The sequence below is a fragment of the Loxodonta africana genome, chromosome 23 (genome assembly GCF_030014295.1).
Source record: "Loxodonta africana isolate mLoxAfr1 chromosome 23, mLoxAfr1.hap2, whole genome shotgun sequence".
Taxonomy (NCBI): Eukaryota; Metazoa; Chordata; class Mammalia; order Proboscidea; family Elephantidae; genus Loxodonta; species Loxodonta africana.
The window spans coordinates 34,871,298-34,887,720 of NC_087364.1; the positions used below are offsets into that span (position 1 = coordinate 34,871,298).

The 16,423-nt window shown below is 38.2% G+C and overlaps 1 protein-coding gene across 8 annotated transcripts in view; it reads left to right on the top strand.

Annotated features, from left to right (window-relative positions):
* NMD3 (NMD3 ribosome export adaptor) overlaps positions 1–16,423 on the top strand; it is a 65,504-nt gene that overhangs the window by 22,322 nt on the left and 26,759 nt on the right. For all 8 annotated transcript variants that reach the window (XM_023541318.2, XM_023541319.2, XM_023541320.2 and 5 more), the window contains 4 exons: positions 2,566–2,644; positions 3,489–3,585; positions 5,694–5,811; positions 6,977–7,122. In XM_023541318.2, the coding sequence (XP_023397086.1) occupies positions 2,566–2,644; positions 3,489–3,585; positions 5,694–5,811; positions 6,977–7,122 (440 nt within the window). The remainder of the gene's footprint in view (positions 1–2,565; positions 2,645–3,488; positions 3,586–5,693; positions 5,812–6,976; positions 7,123–16,423) is intronic.

Sequence of the window (16,423 nt, forward strand, 5' to 3'; positions counted from 1 at the left end):
ATAGCTACTTCTACTACCCAAAAAAAAAAAAAAGAAAAAAAATTTTTTTTTTTTTTCTACTACCCATTCTGTATTTCCTTTGCCCTCAGTAAGCACCTCTTGAGTACTTATGTAGGTGTGGAATTGAGAGAATCGTATGGTAAATTTGTATTTATCTTTTTAAAAGACTGTCACACTGTTTCCAAAGTGGCTGTGCTATTTTACATTCCCACAACATTTGAGGGTTCCATTTTATTCAGATCTTCATCAACACTTGTTATTGTCTGTCTTTTTGATTAGAGCCATTCTAGAGGGTATGAAGTAATAACGTCAGTGTGGTTTTAATTAGCGTTTCCCTACCGGAAACGCTGGTGGTGTAGTGGCTAAGTGCTACAGCTGCTAATCAAAGCGTCTGCAGTTCGGATCCACCAGGCTCTCCTTGGAAACTCTGTGGGGCAGTCCTACTCTGTCCTGTAGGGCCGCTATGAGTTGGAATCGACTTGGCGGCAATGGGTTTGGTTTTTTTTTCGTAAAGAATGTGGATTCTTGATGGCGCAGTGATTAAGAACTCAGCTGCTAACCAAAAGATTGGCAGTTCGAATCCACCAGCCGCTCCTTGGAAACCTGTGGGGCAGTTCTACTCTGTCTTATAGTATAGGGTCGCTATGAGTTGAAATCAAATTGATGGCAACGAGTTTGGCTTTTTTTGGTAATGATGTTGAGCATCTTTTTGTGAGCTTATTAGCCATTGCTGTATCTTTTTAAGGAGCCCTGGTTGCGCAGTGCTTAAGCCCTTGGCTGCTAACTGAAAGGTTGGTGGTTTGAACCCAACAGCCCCTCTGTGGGAGAAAGATGTGGCAGTCTGTTTCTGTAAAGATTACGGCCTTGGAAACCTTACAGGGTAGTTCTATTCTGGCCTATAGGGTCGCTATGAATCAGAATCGACTTGACAGGAATGGGTATATCATCTTTCAAATATTTAGCTCATTTTTGGATTGGATTGTCCATCTTACTGAATTGTTGATGTTCTTTATTTATGTATTCTGGATGCAAGTCTCTTACCACGTACGTAATTTGCAGATGTTTTCTTCTAGTCTATAGCTTATCTTTTCATTCTTTTTAATGGTGACTTTTGAATTGCAAAAGTTTTAAATTTGGATGAAGTCCAATTTATCATTTTTTTTTTCTTTTATCTATCATGCTTTTGGTGTTGTATTTAAGAACTTTCTGCCTAACTCAGGTCATAAGGAATTTCTCCTATGGATTTTTTAAAATAATTTTACAGTTTTAGCTCTTACATTTAGGTAGGGGTGGATTTTCCAATAAACAAGGTAAGCATGGTGCTTACCTTGCTTATCAGATCATCTGTAGTGAACAATTTCACATTTTTCACCACATCAAAGATTCTGCTACTAGGTATGGCTGGCATCTGTCTGTCTCGCAACCCCACAGCACCTTCCTACAAAATCAAAACCTCTTTTCAAATTTACAATCACTGACAGGGGAAGGTGACCCAGTAAGCAAGGCAAGCGTGGGCTTACTTGTGCTTACTTACACATCATGTGGTGAAACCATGTGAAATTGATCACTACAGATTAGTAAGGAAGCACAAGTAAGCTCGTGTTTTCCTTGCTTTTTGGCTAATCAGCCCCTGCACTTAGGCCTGTTGTACTGATCTGTATATTTATTCTTATGCCAGTACCACACTGTCTTGATTGCTTAACTTTATAGTGAGTTTTGAAATTAAGAAGATGCATTTTTTTAATTTCTTAAAAATTGTTTTGACTATTCTAGGTAATTTTATTATTTAGTTGAGTTATTTACGAGAATGTCTAAATATTTCTTAACAGATAGTTTTGCTTTTGGCTCTCCTTTTGTTGCTGAGTTTTAATGCTGCTGCATTGTGATTGGATAATGCTGTTTCTTGTAATTTTTACCTTTTGGAATTTATTGAATTTTTTTTTTATTCTTAGTTCATGATTATCTTACGAAAGTTTTATGAATATTTCAAAGTAATATGTATTCTTTTTTGGGACTGTTATATACATCTTGATTAAATCAACTTTGACAGTTGAATTCAAGTTCTCTGTATCCTAATTATTTTTTGTCAATTTGATCATTTCTGTTTTGAGAGAAACGTATTTCCATTTCCCATAAAGATTGTGTATTTGTTAACATTTGTTAATTTTTTCTTTTCTTTTTAATAGTCTTTATTTTATTCATCTCAATGCTAAGTTATTAGCATATTATCTTCTTGGTAGATTGTTCCATTTATTACATAAAATGCCCTTGTTCTGTTTGGTGTTTTTTCTTCCCTCTTTGGCATCGAATTGATTTTCTCTGAAGTTAAAATTTGAATTTTGTTTTCCTTTACTAGCATTTCTCAGATTTATTTTGCCCACCCTTTTGCCAAATTAATCTTAAATGGTGTTCCTGATCTGTTGTGGCCACAACATAGTATGTTTTTTTCTAGTATTTTGATTTTGTTGTTTAATGTGGATTTAATTTGTAACGTAGTCATGTTGGTGGAGGAAAATCTTATTTTGTGGTTATTTTCATGTGGGCCTTTTTTTTTTTTTTAAAAAGATGGTCTGGATTTCTACTATTCCTCAAAACAGCATGCTCAGAAGATGGTAGAGTTTCTTCAGTGTACAGTTCCCTGCAGGTATGTTCGAAACCTGAATATGACTGAATTCAAGGAGCTGGGAATAAGTGTAGGCTACATTGGTTCTTTAGGTTTAGACATACTGTCTTATGTTAAAATATTCTAAATTGTAGTAGGGTTATTTGTACAACTAGTAATGGGTTTAGTAAGTATTTATTGAATTAGCCACTATAAGGTAAATAGTAGCTGAAGAAGCATTTAAGAATTTCTTTGAGGAGCTAGAACTAAGACGTGATAGTTAAGAGCACTGTAGTGCTGAGCCATGCAACATAAATATTTGATAAGAGAAAGGAAAGGTGAGGGTAGAGTGCTTTGAGGAGAGGCTTCATGAAAGATGTAGGACTTGAGCTCCAAAGATGGGGAAATTTTCATAGGTGGAGTTTTTACTGAAAGGTTAGGAGAGCCATGTGAACAAAGACTCCTGAATGGTGTAATGGTTAAGCAACAGCTGCTAACCAAAAGTTCGGCAGTTCAGATCCACGAGGCACTCCTTGGAAACTCTAGCGGGGCAGTTCTCTGTCCTATAGGGTCGCTATGAGTCAGAATCGACTTGACGGGAGTGAGTTTGGAGTTTTTTTGATGTGTAGACTGAGTTGGTCTGAGCCAAGGCTATGTTTTAGAGGTTTTTGGTAGATAAGGTTTAATAGGTAGGGCATAGTCAACTTGGTGGAAGTTTTGAAATGCAAGTGGATGAAATTAGGCTTCATCATAGTAGGCATCATAGAAGCCGTTTCAGACCTTGGACAGGGATGGTTGATTTGATTTGATGAAAAATAAATATGCTGAGTCTAGGCAAGTAAGGACGTTGTCTTTAAATTACTGTTCACTTTTTTTGTCTTAATAGGTACAAAGCATCCCAGAGATTGATCTCGCAGGATATCCATAGTAATATGTACAATTACAAAAGTACTTTTTCTGTGGAAATTGTTCCAATATGCAAGGTATTTTTTTCCTCATTTAATTCATATTTATACATGAGTAGAAGTAATTAACTGGTTTATATGTAATTATTCACTCCTGGTTTCCTTCTGTGGTTGGTTAAAAATTTAGAATAATTTCTTAAACGTGATTTCTGACATGACACATTTAGCCACATTAAAAAGATGTAAAAAAAAAATCATGCTTAAAATTATAAATTGGCATGCCTTTCATTTTTATGGAAACCCTGATGGCGTAGTGGTTAAGAGCTAGAGCTGCTAACCAAAAGGTCTGAAGTTCGAATCCACCAGGTGCTCCTTGGAAACTCTGTGGGGCAGTTTTACTCTGTCCTGTAGGGTTGCTATGAGTCAGAATTGGACTTGACTCGATGGCAGTGGGTTTGATTTGGTTTTTGTTTTCATTTTTATAAATTAGAATGAAAAGGCCCGGTTGTAGTTTTTAAAGGTCCATATTTCTTAAAATTTGCGAATTAGTGGACACATGGCAGTTACACAGAATTTTGAAACAGGAAATAACGTTAAAATAAGTATCCAGGAACCACTTCATGGAACGTGTGTGCAGATTGGATTTTGGAGAGCCAAAATTAAACAGTATTACTGAAATCAGAATCTTTTCTATGATTTAAAAACATAATCTAAATAACACATTTAAAATGTAGATTATCAGTTCATTTAATTGTCGTAAGGTAAAAACCTTGCTTAAAAAATATCAATGAATTAAAATTCAACAAATTCACTGTATAGAAGCCAGTGCGCTAAGAATTATGTAATCTAGAGGTCTCTGGCATGTAGGAACTTATAGGTCAGTATTAAATTACTGATAATGAGAACTGCGTTAATTTATTGTGACCGTTCTACATAAAGTTAGCATCGAGGTACTTTAGTATCTTTAACCTCGTTCACTTCTGGTAATAACTCAGGTAAGTCATACCGTCATTTTAAAGACAAGGAAATTGAAGCTGAGGTTAGAATACCTGACCAAAGTTATCTAATGTCGGAGCTAGGATTTGCTTCCACGTCTGTGACTCTAAAGCTTTAAAGCTATTATCATCACTAATTCATGGTGGAGCTTATCAAACTTTTTCTGTAAAGGGCCAGATAGTAAATATTTTTGACTTTGCCAGCCATATAGTCTCTCTTGCAACTACTCAAGTCTGCTATTAAAGCACAGAAATAGCCGTAGATAATATGTAAACGATTGGCTGTGCCTGTGATCCAACAAAACTTGATTACAAAAACAGGTGGTCGTGGGCCAAATTTGTCTTGAGGGTCATACTTTGCTGACCCCTGGTTTAAAGCAGTGAACATTTTCCTGACACAAAGTTTGGGCACACTAAGACCTTGTGTATTAAGTGCTTTGAGTGACTCTTAGAAGCACTAGAGGAATACGTAATATAAGGAGTATTTTCATTTGTGTTTGGAGACTCTTATTAGAAAAAGAACAAAATACTGGGCCAGTTGCAATTAAGGATGCACAGAATGTTCCTTTCAGTGGAGGAGCCCATGATTGTGAAAAATATAGCTTAAAATGAAAACTCAGATTCCTTTTATATTTTAATATAGTTTACAGAGGGATAATTGCATTACTGGTTAATATAATATCTCCCAGACATGTATGTTTTTTGGGGGGATTAAATCTTTGATTCCATATTGGTACATGTAGCCATGGAAGAGAAATACTTTGTTCCTTTGAAATTAGTTTTTTATGGAGATTGAAAGGAGTCATCCAGTAGATTTATAAAGCCGCTCTCTTTCTGATGTTTATAATACGTTGCTTGGAATGTGCATTGTATTAGCACATACCATGGTAAGGAAGCATTCAAACTTCAATAAAATTGAAATAAACTTAATAATATTGTGATGAGTAGGTTCTGGAAGATGATATTTTTTTAACGCATTTTTATTAAATATGCCCATTTTAAGAAGGTATAGCTTACTTTCTGTTCCAGTAAAGTCTGATTCTTTTCTTTAGGCCCTTTGTTGATAATAGAATTAAAAAAAATAACTTGGGCTTAGACAGATGCAGTTGGACCAGATTTACATGGATGAGTGTTGACTAGAGACTGTTATTTAGGATTTGCCTCATTTTAAATGTTAATACTTATGCCTAGGATAATGTTGTCTGTCTGTCTCCAAAACTGGCTCAAAGCCTGGGAAATATGAACCAGATTTGTGTGTGTATTCGAGTAACCAATGCCATTCATCTCATAGATCCCAACACTCTACAAGGTAAGTTTCAGGAACTATTAACAGTTTTGTTCTGTGTAGCAAAATGTTGTAATTTATGTTGCTAGTTTTATCAAACGTTGACAACAACATTGGAAACACTAGTTATGTTTTTACTATTGTTTAATTAATACCTATAAAAATTGGTATTAAAAAGCTTTTGGTTAGGTACCCTTGTATTATTTAGAGAAACAGTTCTGTGAACTTTTAAGAATTTACTAGTTATTATAGTACATTACCCGTTGACTCATAGTTGAAACCAACTTATTTATTTACTTGTTTAATTTTTGTGACTAGTAAGTTAAGCTTATGACAAATTTCAGTGTACAGTAAGTATTTTAAAGTTTGGAACATTGGACCTTTTGTGATCCAGTAGAATATTTTTAATAGAATATTTAGTTTGAGCCTGAATTTTAACTGATTTCATTATTATAGATCATTTTTTTAACATTTCCTTTATAGAAATTGTTTTTTAAAGAAGACCCCATATCAACAGGTATCACAGTATGTGACTGCATCTTTTTGATCTTTCAGATATTTTAATGGCAGTATTCTGTTACTAAAAATTGTTCTTTTTTGTTCTTATTGAGATTTTTCAGAAAGTTATTATCCTTATCAATTGAAATTCATTTGTGAAGGCCTGTTTACAGTATTGGGGTGAACATTTGTTATCTGCCAGGTAGAACACAGCTAAGGGGAAATCCTTAATGAGATGGATTGGCATGATAGCCATGACGGACTCAGTGGAAATAATGGACTCAAACATACTGACGATCATGAAGAGGGCAATGTTTTGCTCTGTTATACATAAAGTCACCATGAGTCGGGGCCAACTGGACAGCACCTGACAACAACAGAAAACAGCTAAGAGGACTAGTATGTTTCTAAAATGAAATGCCAGCACATGAAGCAGCTATACAACTGATTGGATCTGACCTTATTTAAAAGGCACTTAGCTCTGTGGCATTCTGATTATAGTGACTACTTAATACCTGATAACTTCTCTTGCTATGAGAAGTTTGGGGCTGGTTTATAGGAATAAATGATGATCCTGGAGTGTGAGGTGTGATACTGTAGTTCATTCCAACTCCTTCCCTGTTAACACATCTGATAGCTCTTTGAAATCCTTTAATTCTCCTGTTGTTTAATGTTCTGCATTTGTTCTTAGTTGCAGATATTGATGGGAGCACTTTTTGGAGTCACCCTTTCAATAGTTTGTGCCATCTCAAACAGCTAGAGGAGTTTCTTGTGATGGAATGTAGCATAGTCCGTAATGTAAAGCGCAGTGCAGGTGCTGGAATGATATCAAAAAAAGTAAGTTCCATCCTGCCCACCTTTCTTTTGCAGGTATCCCCTTTGCCTCCTTTTTATGTGGTGATAACCCCCAAATGTGCAGTTCAAATAACGTGAACACCACGTTAGGTTAAAAATGAATTCCTTTTTTTTTTTTTTTTTTTTAAAGATTTGATTATTGTGGTGAAAGTGATGAGGCTTATCTGTTGGTTAATTTTTATCTTCAATGTTAGAAAGCTAATTTAAAAAAATACTCCATTATTAGGAAAAAGCATTCCTTTGTTTTTTAGAAAAGGACTTAATGATCAGGTAACCTTTGTTGACTTAAATTTTTTTTGAACATTTTGAATTATAGATATAATATACCACTAAACACTAGTTGTAATACAGTTATATATAAAACAATTCTAGTGTACATTTGCATTTTTTCATTTCTTCCAAAAGAGTCTTTTATGATTTGTTCAAACTAGTATCCAATTGAGGACCCGTATTACATTTGAATATTATCTTTCTTATTCTTTTTATTGTGCTTTTTGTGAAAGGTTACAGCTCTGTTTTCTCATATAAACATTTATATACTTATTGTGATGTGATATTAGTTGCAATCCCTATAATGTGACAGAACATTTCCGCTTTCCACCCTGGGTTTCTTGTGTCCATTCATCCAGTTCCTGACCCTTCCTGTCTTCCCATCATGCCTCTGGACAGTAGCTGCCCATTTGCTCTCATGTATCTGCTTGAACTAAGAAGCGCACTTTTCATAAGTATTATTTTATGTTTTATAGTCCAGTCTAATCGTTGTCTGAAGAGTGGGCTTCGGGAATGGTTTTAGTTCTGAGTTGACAGAGTATATGGGGGCCATGCCTTTGGGGGTTCCTCCAGTCTCAGACTGTTAAGTCTGACTTTTTTCCTTTTTACATTAATTTGACTTCTCCACACTTTTCTCCTGCTACATTAGGGACTCTTTTATATTCCCTGTCAGGGTGGTCATTGATGATAGCTGGGGACCATCTAGTTCTGGTCTCAGGCTGAGGGAATCTCTGGTTTATGTGGTCGTTGTGTCTCTTGGGGTAACACTTTCCTGGGTCATTGGTGTTCTTCATTCTCCTTTGCTCCAAGTGGGTTGGGACCAATTGATGCATTTTAGATGGCTGCTTGCAGGCTTTTAAGACCCCAGATGCCACTCACCAAAGTGGGATGCAGAACATTTTCTTAAACTTCGTTATGCCTGTTGACTTAGATGTCCTCCGAAGTCATGGTCCCCACACCCCAGCCCTGGTTACTCTGTCCCTAAAAGTGTTTGGTTATGTTCAGGAAACTTCTTAGCTTTTGCTTTAGTCCAGTTGTGCTGACGCGCCTGTATTGTGTGCTGTCCTTCTCTCATCTAATTCTTGTCTACCGTCTAGTTAGTGAATTTCCCTCTGCCCTACACACCCTCATAACCATCAAAGAATGTTTTCTTCTGTGTTTAAGCCTTTTTTGAGTCCTTCTGATAGCCGTCTCGTACAATATTTGTCCTTTTGCGACTAACTAATTTCACTCAGCATAGTGCTCTCCAGGTTCATCCATGCTGTGAGATGTTTCATGGATTCATCATTGTTCTTTATTGTTGCATAGTATTACATTGTGTGAATTGTTGTTAGGTGCCATCGAGTTGGTCCCGACTCAAAGTGATGCTATGCACAACAGAACGAAACACCGCCCAGTCCTGAGCCATCCTTACAATTATTGTTATCCTTGAGCTCATTGTTGCAGCCACTGTGTTAATCCACCTCGGTGAGGGTCTTCCTCTTTTCCGCTGACCCTGTACTCTGCCAAGCATGATAAGGAACTGATCCTTCCTGACAACATGTCCTGAGTATGTAAGACGCAGTCTCGCCATCCTTGCCTCTAAGGAGCATTCTGGCCGCACTTCCTCCAAGACAAATTTGTTTGTTCTTTTGGCAGTCTATGGTATATTCAATATTCCTCGCCAACACCACAATTCAAAGGTGTCAATTCTTCTTCGGTCTTCCTTATTCATTGTCCAGCTTTCACATACATATGATGCGATTGAAAATACCATGGTTTGGGTCAGGTGCACCTTAGTCTTCAAGGTGACATCTTCACTTTTCAAAACTTTAAAGAGGTCCTTTGCAGCAGATTTACCCAATGCAATGCGTCTTTTGATTTCTAGGATATCGATATTTATGCGTTCCATTTCACGTGGGGGAAACAACAAACATTGTGTGAATATAACATAGTTTATTTATCCATTCATCTGTTGATGGGCCCTGTGCCCGTTTTTTAATTATTTTTCTTTTTATTGTTGAGGTGTTGCAGTCATCTTGTAGATTTTAGAGATTAGACCCTTATTGGATATGTTGTAGCCAAAAATTTTTTCCAGTCTCTAGGTTTTCTTTTTACTGTTTTGGTGAAGAGCTTTTAGGAGCTGCCAGTTACCTAGTTTCTCTTCTGATATTCCTGCATTATTAATTATATATTCTGCTTATACCATGTATATTGGGGTCCTAGCATTGTCCTTATTTTTTCTGCCATGATCTTTATTGTTTTAGATTTTATATTTAGGTCTTTGATCCATTTTGAGTTAGATTTTGTACCTGATGTGAGATATGGGTCTTGTTTCTTTTTTTTTGCAGATGGTTGTCCAGTTAGCCAACACCATTTGTTAAAGAGACTGCCTTTTCCCCGTTTAAAGGACTTTGGGCCTTTGTCAGATATCATCTGCTCATAGGTAGATGAATTTACATCTAGACTCTCAATTCTGTTCCATTGGTCTGTGTTTTTTATCTGTTGTTGTACCAGTACCAGGCTGTTTTGGCTACCCTGGCAATATAAAACCAAAAAAAAAAAAAAACAAAACACCAAACCCATTGCCATTGAGTCAATTCTGACTCATAGCAACCCTGTAGGACAGAGTAGAACTGCCCCGTAGGGTTTCCAGGGAGTGCCTGGTGGATTTGAACTGCTTACCTTTTGGTTAGCAGTCCTAGTTCATAACCACTACACCACCAGGGTTTCCCTTGGCAGTATAATAGGCTCTAAAATCAGATAGTGTGAGGCCTCCCACTTTGTTGTTCTTCTTCAGTAATGCTTTAGTTATCCAGGGCCTCTTCCCTTTCTGTACAAAGATGGTGATTTGTTTCTGTATCTCATTAAAAAATGTCATTGGAATTTGGATCAGGATTGCTCTGTATCTGTAGATCGCTTTGGGAAGAATTGACTTTCACTATGTTGAGTCTTCCTGTTACGAGCATGATATGTTTTTTGACTTGTATAGGTTTCTTTGGTTTCTTGTAGTAGTGCCTTCTAGTTTTCTTTGTATAGGTCTTTTACTCTCTGGCTAGATTTATTCCTATGTATTTTATCTTCTTGGGGGCTATTGTAAATGGTATTGGTTTGGTGATTTCCTTTTTGAAGCTCTCTTTCTCGGTGTGGAGGAATCCAACTGATTTTTGTATGTTTATCTTGTATCCTGATATTTTGATGAAATTTTTTATTAGTTCCAGTAGTTCTCTTGTGAATTCTTCGGGATTTTCTGTATATAAGATCATATCATCTACAAATAGGGATACTTTTAAACCCTGGTGGTGTAGTGGTTAAGAGTTACGGCTGCTGATCAAAAGGTCACTAGTTCGAATCTACCAGGCGCTCTTTGGAAACCCTATGGGGAATTTCAACTCTATCCCGTAGGGTCTCTATGAGACAGAATCAACTCAGTGGCAGAGGGTATGGTTTTTTGGTTTTACTTCTTTACCAATTTGGATGCTCTTTATTTCTGTTTCTTGCCTTACTGCTCTGGCTAGGACCTCCAGCACAATGTTCAGTAAGAGTGGTAATAAAGGGCATCCTTGTCTGGTTCCTGTTCTCAGGGGGATTGCTTTTAGACTCTCCATTTAGGATGATGTTGGCTGTTGGCTTTGTATAAATGCCCTCTATTACATCGAGGAATCTCCATAATGTTTCTATCTCGCTGAGAGGTTTTTATCATGAGTGGGTTTTGGACTTTGTCAAATGCATTTCTGCATCGATTGTTAAGATCATGAGGTCCTTTTGTTTTATGTGATGGATTACAGTGATTATTTTTCTAACATTGAACCATCCCTGTATAAAAATCCCTGTATACCTGGTATGAATTCCACTTGGTCAGGGTGGATTATTTTTTTGATATATTGTTGAATTCTATTCACTAGAATTTTGTTGAGTTTGCATCTATGAAATTTTTCTTTTTTTGTGGTGCCTTTACCTATGGGGTTGCTATGGGGTTGCTATGAGTCAGAATCGACTCGATGGCAGTGGGTTTTTTTGGTTTTACCTGGTTTTGGTATTAGGGTTATGCTGGTTTCACAGAATGAGTTTGGAAGTATTCCATCCTTTTAATGCTCTGAAACACCTTTAATAGACTGGTGTTAACTCTTCCCTGAAGGTTTGGTAGAATTCTCCAGTGAAGTCATTAGGGCCAGGGCTTTTTTTGGTCGGGAGCTTTTTCTGTTACCTCTTTAATCTTTTTTTTTTTTGTTTGTTTCTATTCAGGCTTAATTGGTTCACTTTTTTTGTGTGTGTATAAAAACCACTATATTGTTGCCACAGTGATACAGGTCCTCTGCACTGAGACTCTGGTATGGGTCTTTACGAGATGGTCAGTGAATTTCTGGTAGGAAGACTTGGTGAACACAGTCTCTTTGCAGAGGTCATGGGGTAAGATAGGTGTAGGTCTTGGAGATGGCATCAAAGGTGGCCTTGGCGAAATTGCAGCACAGCCACTGGTTCAGGTGTAGCTGTTGTCAATACTGGCCATCAGCAGCAGCTTCCTGGGCATAGGGCATGAGTCTGTGCCAGTGCCCCTGGGGGCAGGGATAAGGCGTACCAGCACAGAGCCACAGCGGCCAGTCTTCTTGCGGAGAACAGTATGGGGCTTGCTGGCAATATTTTTCACTTGAAGGCTTTATATATGGTGATCCCATTGCTTTCTTGCCTGCCTGGAGTAGTCAGAGTCTAGTCTTACTGACTCTGCTTTGTAGGTGACTTTTCGTTTATCCCTAGCCTCTCTTAAAATTCTCTTCTTTATCTTTGGTTTCGACAAGTTTGATTATAATATTTCTTGCTGACTCTCTTTTGGGATCTACCCTGTGTGGGGTTCAGTCAGCTTCTTGGATAGATACCGTCTCATTTTTCACGATATCAGGTAAGTTTTCTGCCAGCAAATCTTCAACAATTCCTTCTGTATTTTCTGTTACACCTACCTCCCCCCCACCCCCATGTTCTGGTATGCCAATTAATTGAAGGTTATTTCTCTTCATAGTGTCCCACATAAATTTTTAGGGTCTCTTCATTTTTTTAAATTCTTGTATCTGACTTGTCCTCAAATAGATTGATGTCAAATGCTTTATCTTCAGTCTCACTAATTCTGACTACCGTTGCCTTAATTCTGCTCCTATGACTTTCTTTTGGGTTGTCTAATTCTGAAATTTTGTTGTTAATCTTTCGGATTTCTAGTTGCTGTCTCCCTGTAAATTCTAGCAGTCTATTAAGTTTATCATGCTGATCTTGTATAGCTTTCCTGAAATCCTCTATAGCTTTGTCTGTGTGTTCCTTGCCTTGGTCTGAGTTTTGCCTGATTTCCTTCCTGATCTTGAAGAGTTATGTATATTAATCTTTTGAATTCTGCCTCTGAGAATTCCAAGCTTTCTCTTCCTCTGGGAGGTTTCCTGGTTCTTTGTTTTGGTTGCTAGCTGAAACCATCCTCTTTATGTGATTTGATATTGACTTCTGTCTGAGCCATCAATAAGTTATTATATTTATTGTATGTTTGTGTTCTGTGTCCTAGCATTTTGTTTTCTTTTGATATGCACAAATAGGCTCACCGTGTGAGTTATTTGATTATTGGTGTCTTTGAAGTTCTCATGTCCTGTCACCAGGTAGTTAGACCTGCTAGTAGGTATGTGAGCCCCGTAGTCCGTTTACTTTTCTTATGTGAATTCAGCTTAGATGTCCAGGTCGTCAGTCATTGAGTGTGTGGTACAGGCTCTCACCTACAGACCTAGACAGACAGGGCTGTGTAGGGATGATTGGAGCAGGCATAGGTATCTGGCTGCAGTAGGTGGCTATGTTCTGAACAAGGCAGGGGGGCTGATGGCTCCCCCTGAGTGCGTAGATGGAAGGCGTGTCCCTGTCCCATAGAGCGTGCAGGTAGGTAGGTTTTGCAGCTGAACTTTGGGCACTCAGTGCTGTTGGCTGTAAGAACCAGGAGGTAGCACTTATTCATGGACCTCTGTCTTTGGTGGCTAGGTGCAGTGGATGAAGCTGGTAGTCATCCGGTCCCTGATGTAGGTGAGTGAGGCCCCTGCTTAATGGGCAGGGAAGTGCCACATGTCAAGAATCTACCAGTTCCCCTAGGCTGTCGCAGTTGAAAATAGGCTTCGGGTATATACCCTGTTCTATACTAATAAGGGCGTGTGCTGTTGAATCGGCCCACACAGGTCTAGGCAAGGGCGAAAGGTGTTCCAAGTCCATGAAACCCTTATACCTGTGCCTAGGCAAAGAGGCAGTGCCTACCCTGAGTTACCAGTCTGGCGATTTTTTAAAGCCATGAGACTGGTTTGGGTGTGATTAGTCCAGAGTAGTGGGCTTAGGGAAACTCTGGTGGCTTAGTGGTTAAGTGCTATGGCTGCTAACCAAAAGGTTGGCAGTTCGAATCCTCCAGGCACTCCTTGGAAACTCTACAGGGCAGTTCTACTCTGTCCTATAAGGGTTGCTGTGAGTTGGAATCGACTTGATGGCAGTGGGTTTGGTTTTTGGGTTTAGTGGGCTTAGGGGAGTTTGTTTTTTTCCCTAAAGCCTCCATACTGGTTTGGGTGAGACAAGCTCCTGTTTCTGGCTTAGGGGGCATGGCAGTTGTTGAATACTGATGGACTGGCATCAGAGTGGAGCCGGGAAGGGGGAAGGTGAGAGGAAAAGAGGCACTTCTAGGAAAGTCTCTGAGGGGGAGTGCTTTTTTTGATCCCGAACAGCAAGTTAGATACTTAACTTTCTAGGTCTGGCTTTGCTTCCCCCAGGGTCCAGAGGCTTGTGCAAAATCTCTGCTTCCTGGTCTCTCCTGACGTGGTAAAATGCATCCCGAGCACTACTGATTGCCTCAGCCTACATGCACCAGCCTATTCAGTCCGTCAGATGCTGGCTTCCTGAAGTCTGGCATTTCTTTGTTGCTTCTGAACTGCCTCTCCCTCCCCCTGCCGCTCAGTTCTACTCCTCAACTTTGTGTTTGATGCTCAGGGCTCCTAGATTATCATATATAAATGATTCACTTGTTTTTTTGGGTCTTTGTTGAAAGAGGTACCACAGGAAATGTCTGATTATTCTATCTTGGCCCCGCCCTCAGGGGTCTTAAATTTTTTATTTAATAGCAGTCGTTTCCATCCTTTTTTTTATGATACTGACTTCCTAAGGCAAGTAAGGCATTTGTTTTACAGAATGTTCCACCTTTTGGATTTTTCTTATTATTTCCTCATCATTTAACATGCTTTTCATCCCTTGTATTTCCTGTACACAGCAAAGTAGATCTAAAGGCTTGCTTAAATTTAGGTTAAACATTTTTGGACAGAATATTTCAGGGGTGGTGATGTGTGCCTTTTATGATATCATGTCAAGAGACAGATAATGGGTGATTGTTTCACTGCTTAAAATGGTGATAGCCAAATCCCTCCAATGTAATATTATGATTTTTTTTTTAACTCTTTGTGAGCAGCAAGTAATTTGTGAGGTGATATATTGATAATATGTAAATACCAAGTTCCTATTACCTTTTTGTACCCCTGGTTTTAGCATCTGTTAATAATTCTTACCTAAATCAATTATTTTATTTACGGTTGCAAAATCATGAGTTTTCTTTAAATGTTTTTTTTGGTTCGTTTTTAATTGTGTTTCAAGTGAAAGTTTACAAATCAAGTCAGTCTCTCCTACAAAAGCTTACATACACCTTGCTATGTACTCCTAGTTGCTCTCCAACCTATAAGACAGCACACACCTCTCCATCCTGGATTCACCGTGTCCATTCAGTCAGCTTCTGTCCCCTTCTGCCTTCTCATCTCATAATTACCTGGAGACTTTGGTGTTCTTCATTCTCTTTTGGTCCAGGTGAGTTGAGACCAATTGATGCATCTTAGATGGCCGCTTGCTAGCATTTAAGACCCCAGATGGCACTTAATAGATTTCATTATGCCAATTGACCTGGATGTCCCCTGAAACCATGGTCCCCAGACCCCTGTCCCTGCTACTGTGGCCTTTGAAGCTTTTAGTTTATTCAGGAAATTTCCTTCCTTTTGGCTTAGCCCAGTTGCGCTGACCTGTATTGTGTGTTGTCTTTCCTTTCACCTAAAATAGTTCTTGTCTACTAATTAGTGAATACCCCTCTCCCTCACTCCCTCTTTACCTTCGTAACCATCAAAGAATATTTTCTTATGTGTTTCTTACGTGTTTAAACTATTTCTTGAGTTCTTGTAATAGTGGTCTCATATAGTATTTGTCCTTATGCAACTGACTAATTTTACTCAGCATAATGTCTTCTAGATTCCTCCATGTTATGAGATGTTTCACAAATTCATCCTTCTTTATCGTTGGTGTAGTATTACATTGTGTGAATATAACATAGTTTATTTATCTGCTCATCTGCTGATGTGCACCTTGGTTGCTTCCATCTTTTTGCTATTGTAAACAGTGCTGCAGCAAACATTGGTGGGCATATACCTGTTAAGGATCTTATTTCTCTAGGATTGCTGGATTGTTCTATTTCTAGGTTTATAAGGAAGCGCCAAATCGATTTCCAAAGTGGTTGTACCATTTTACCTTCCCACCAGCAGTGTATAAGTGTTCCAGTCTCTCCAAAACCTCTCCCAACATTTATTGTGTTTTTTGGATTAATGCCAGCCTTGTGGAGTGAGATGCTATTTCATTGTAGTTTTGATTTGCATTTCTCTAATGGCTAATGATCATGAGCATTTCCTCATGTATCTTTTAGCTGCCTGAATGTTCTCTTTGGTGAAGTGCCTGTTCATATCCTTTGCGCATCTTTTAATTGCGTTATTTGTCTCTTTGTTGAGTTTTTTGCGGTATCATGTAGATTTTAGACATCAGACACTGTTCAGGTTTGTTGTAGCCAAAAATTTTTTCCTAGTCTGTAGGTAATCTTTCTACTCTTTTGGTGAAGTCTTTGAATGAGCATAAGCGTTTGATTTTTAGGAGCTCCCAGTTATCTAGTTTCTCTTCTCGTTTTTGTACATTGTTAGTAATGTTTTCTATGCTGTTAATGCCATGTATTAGGACTCCT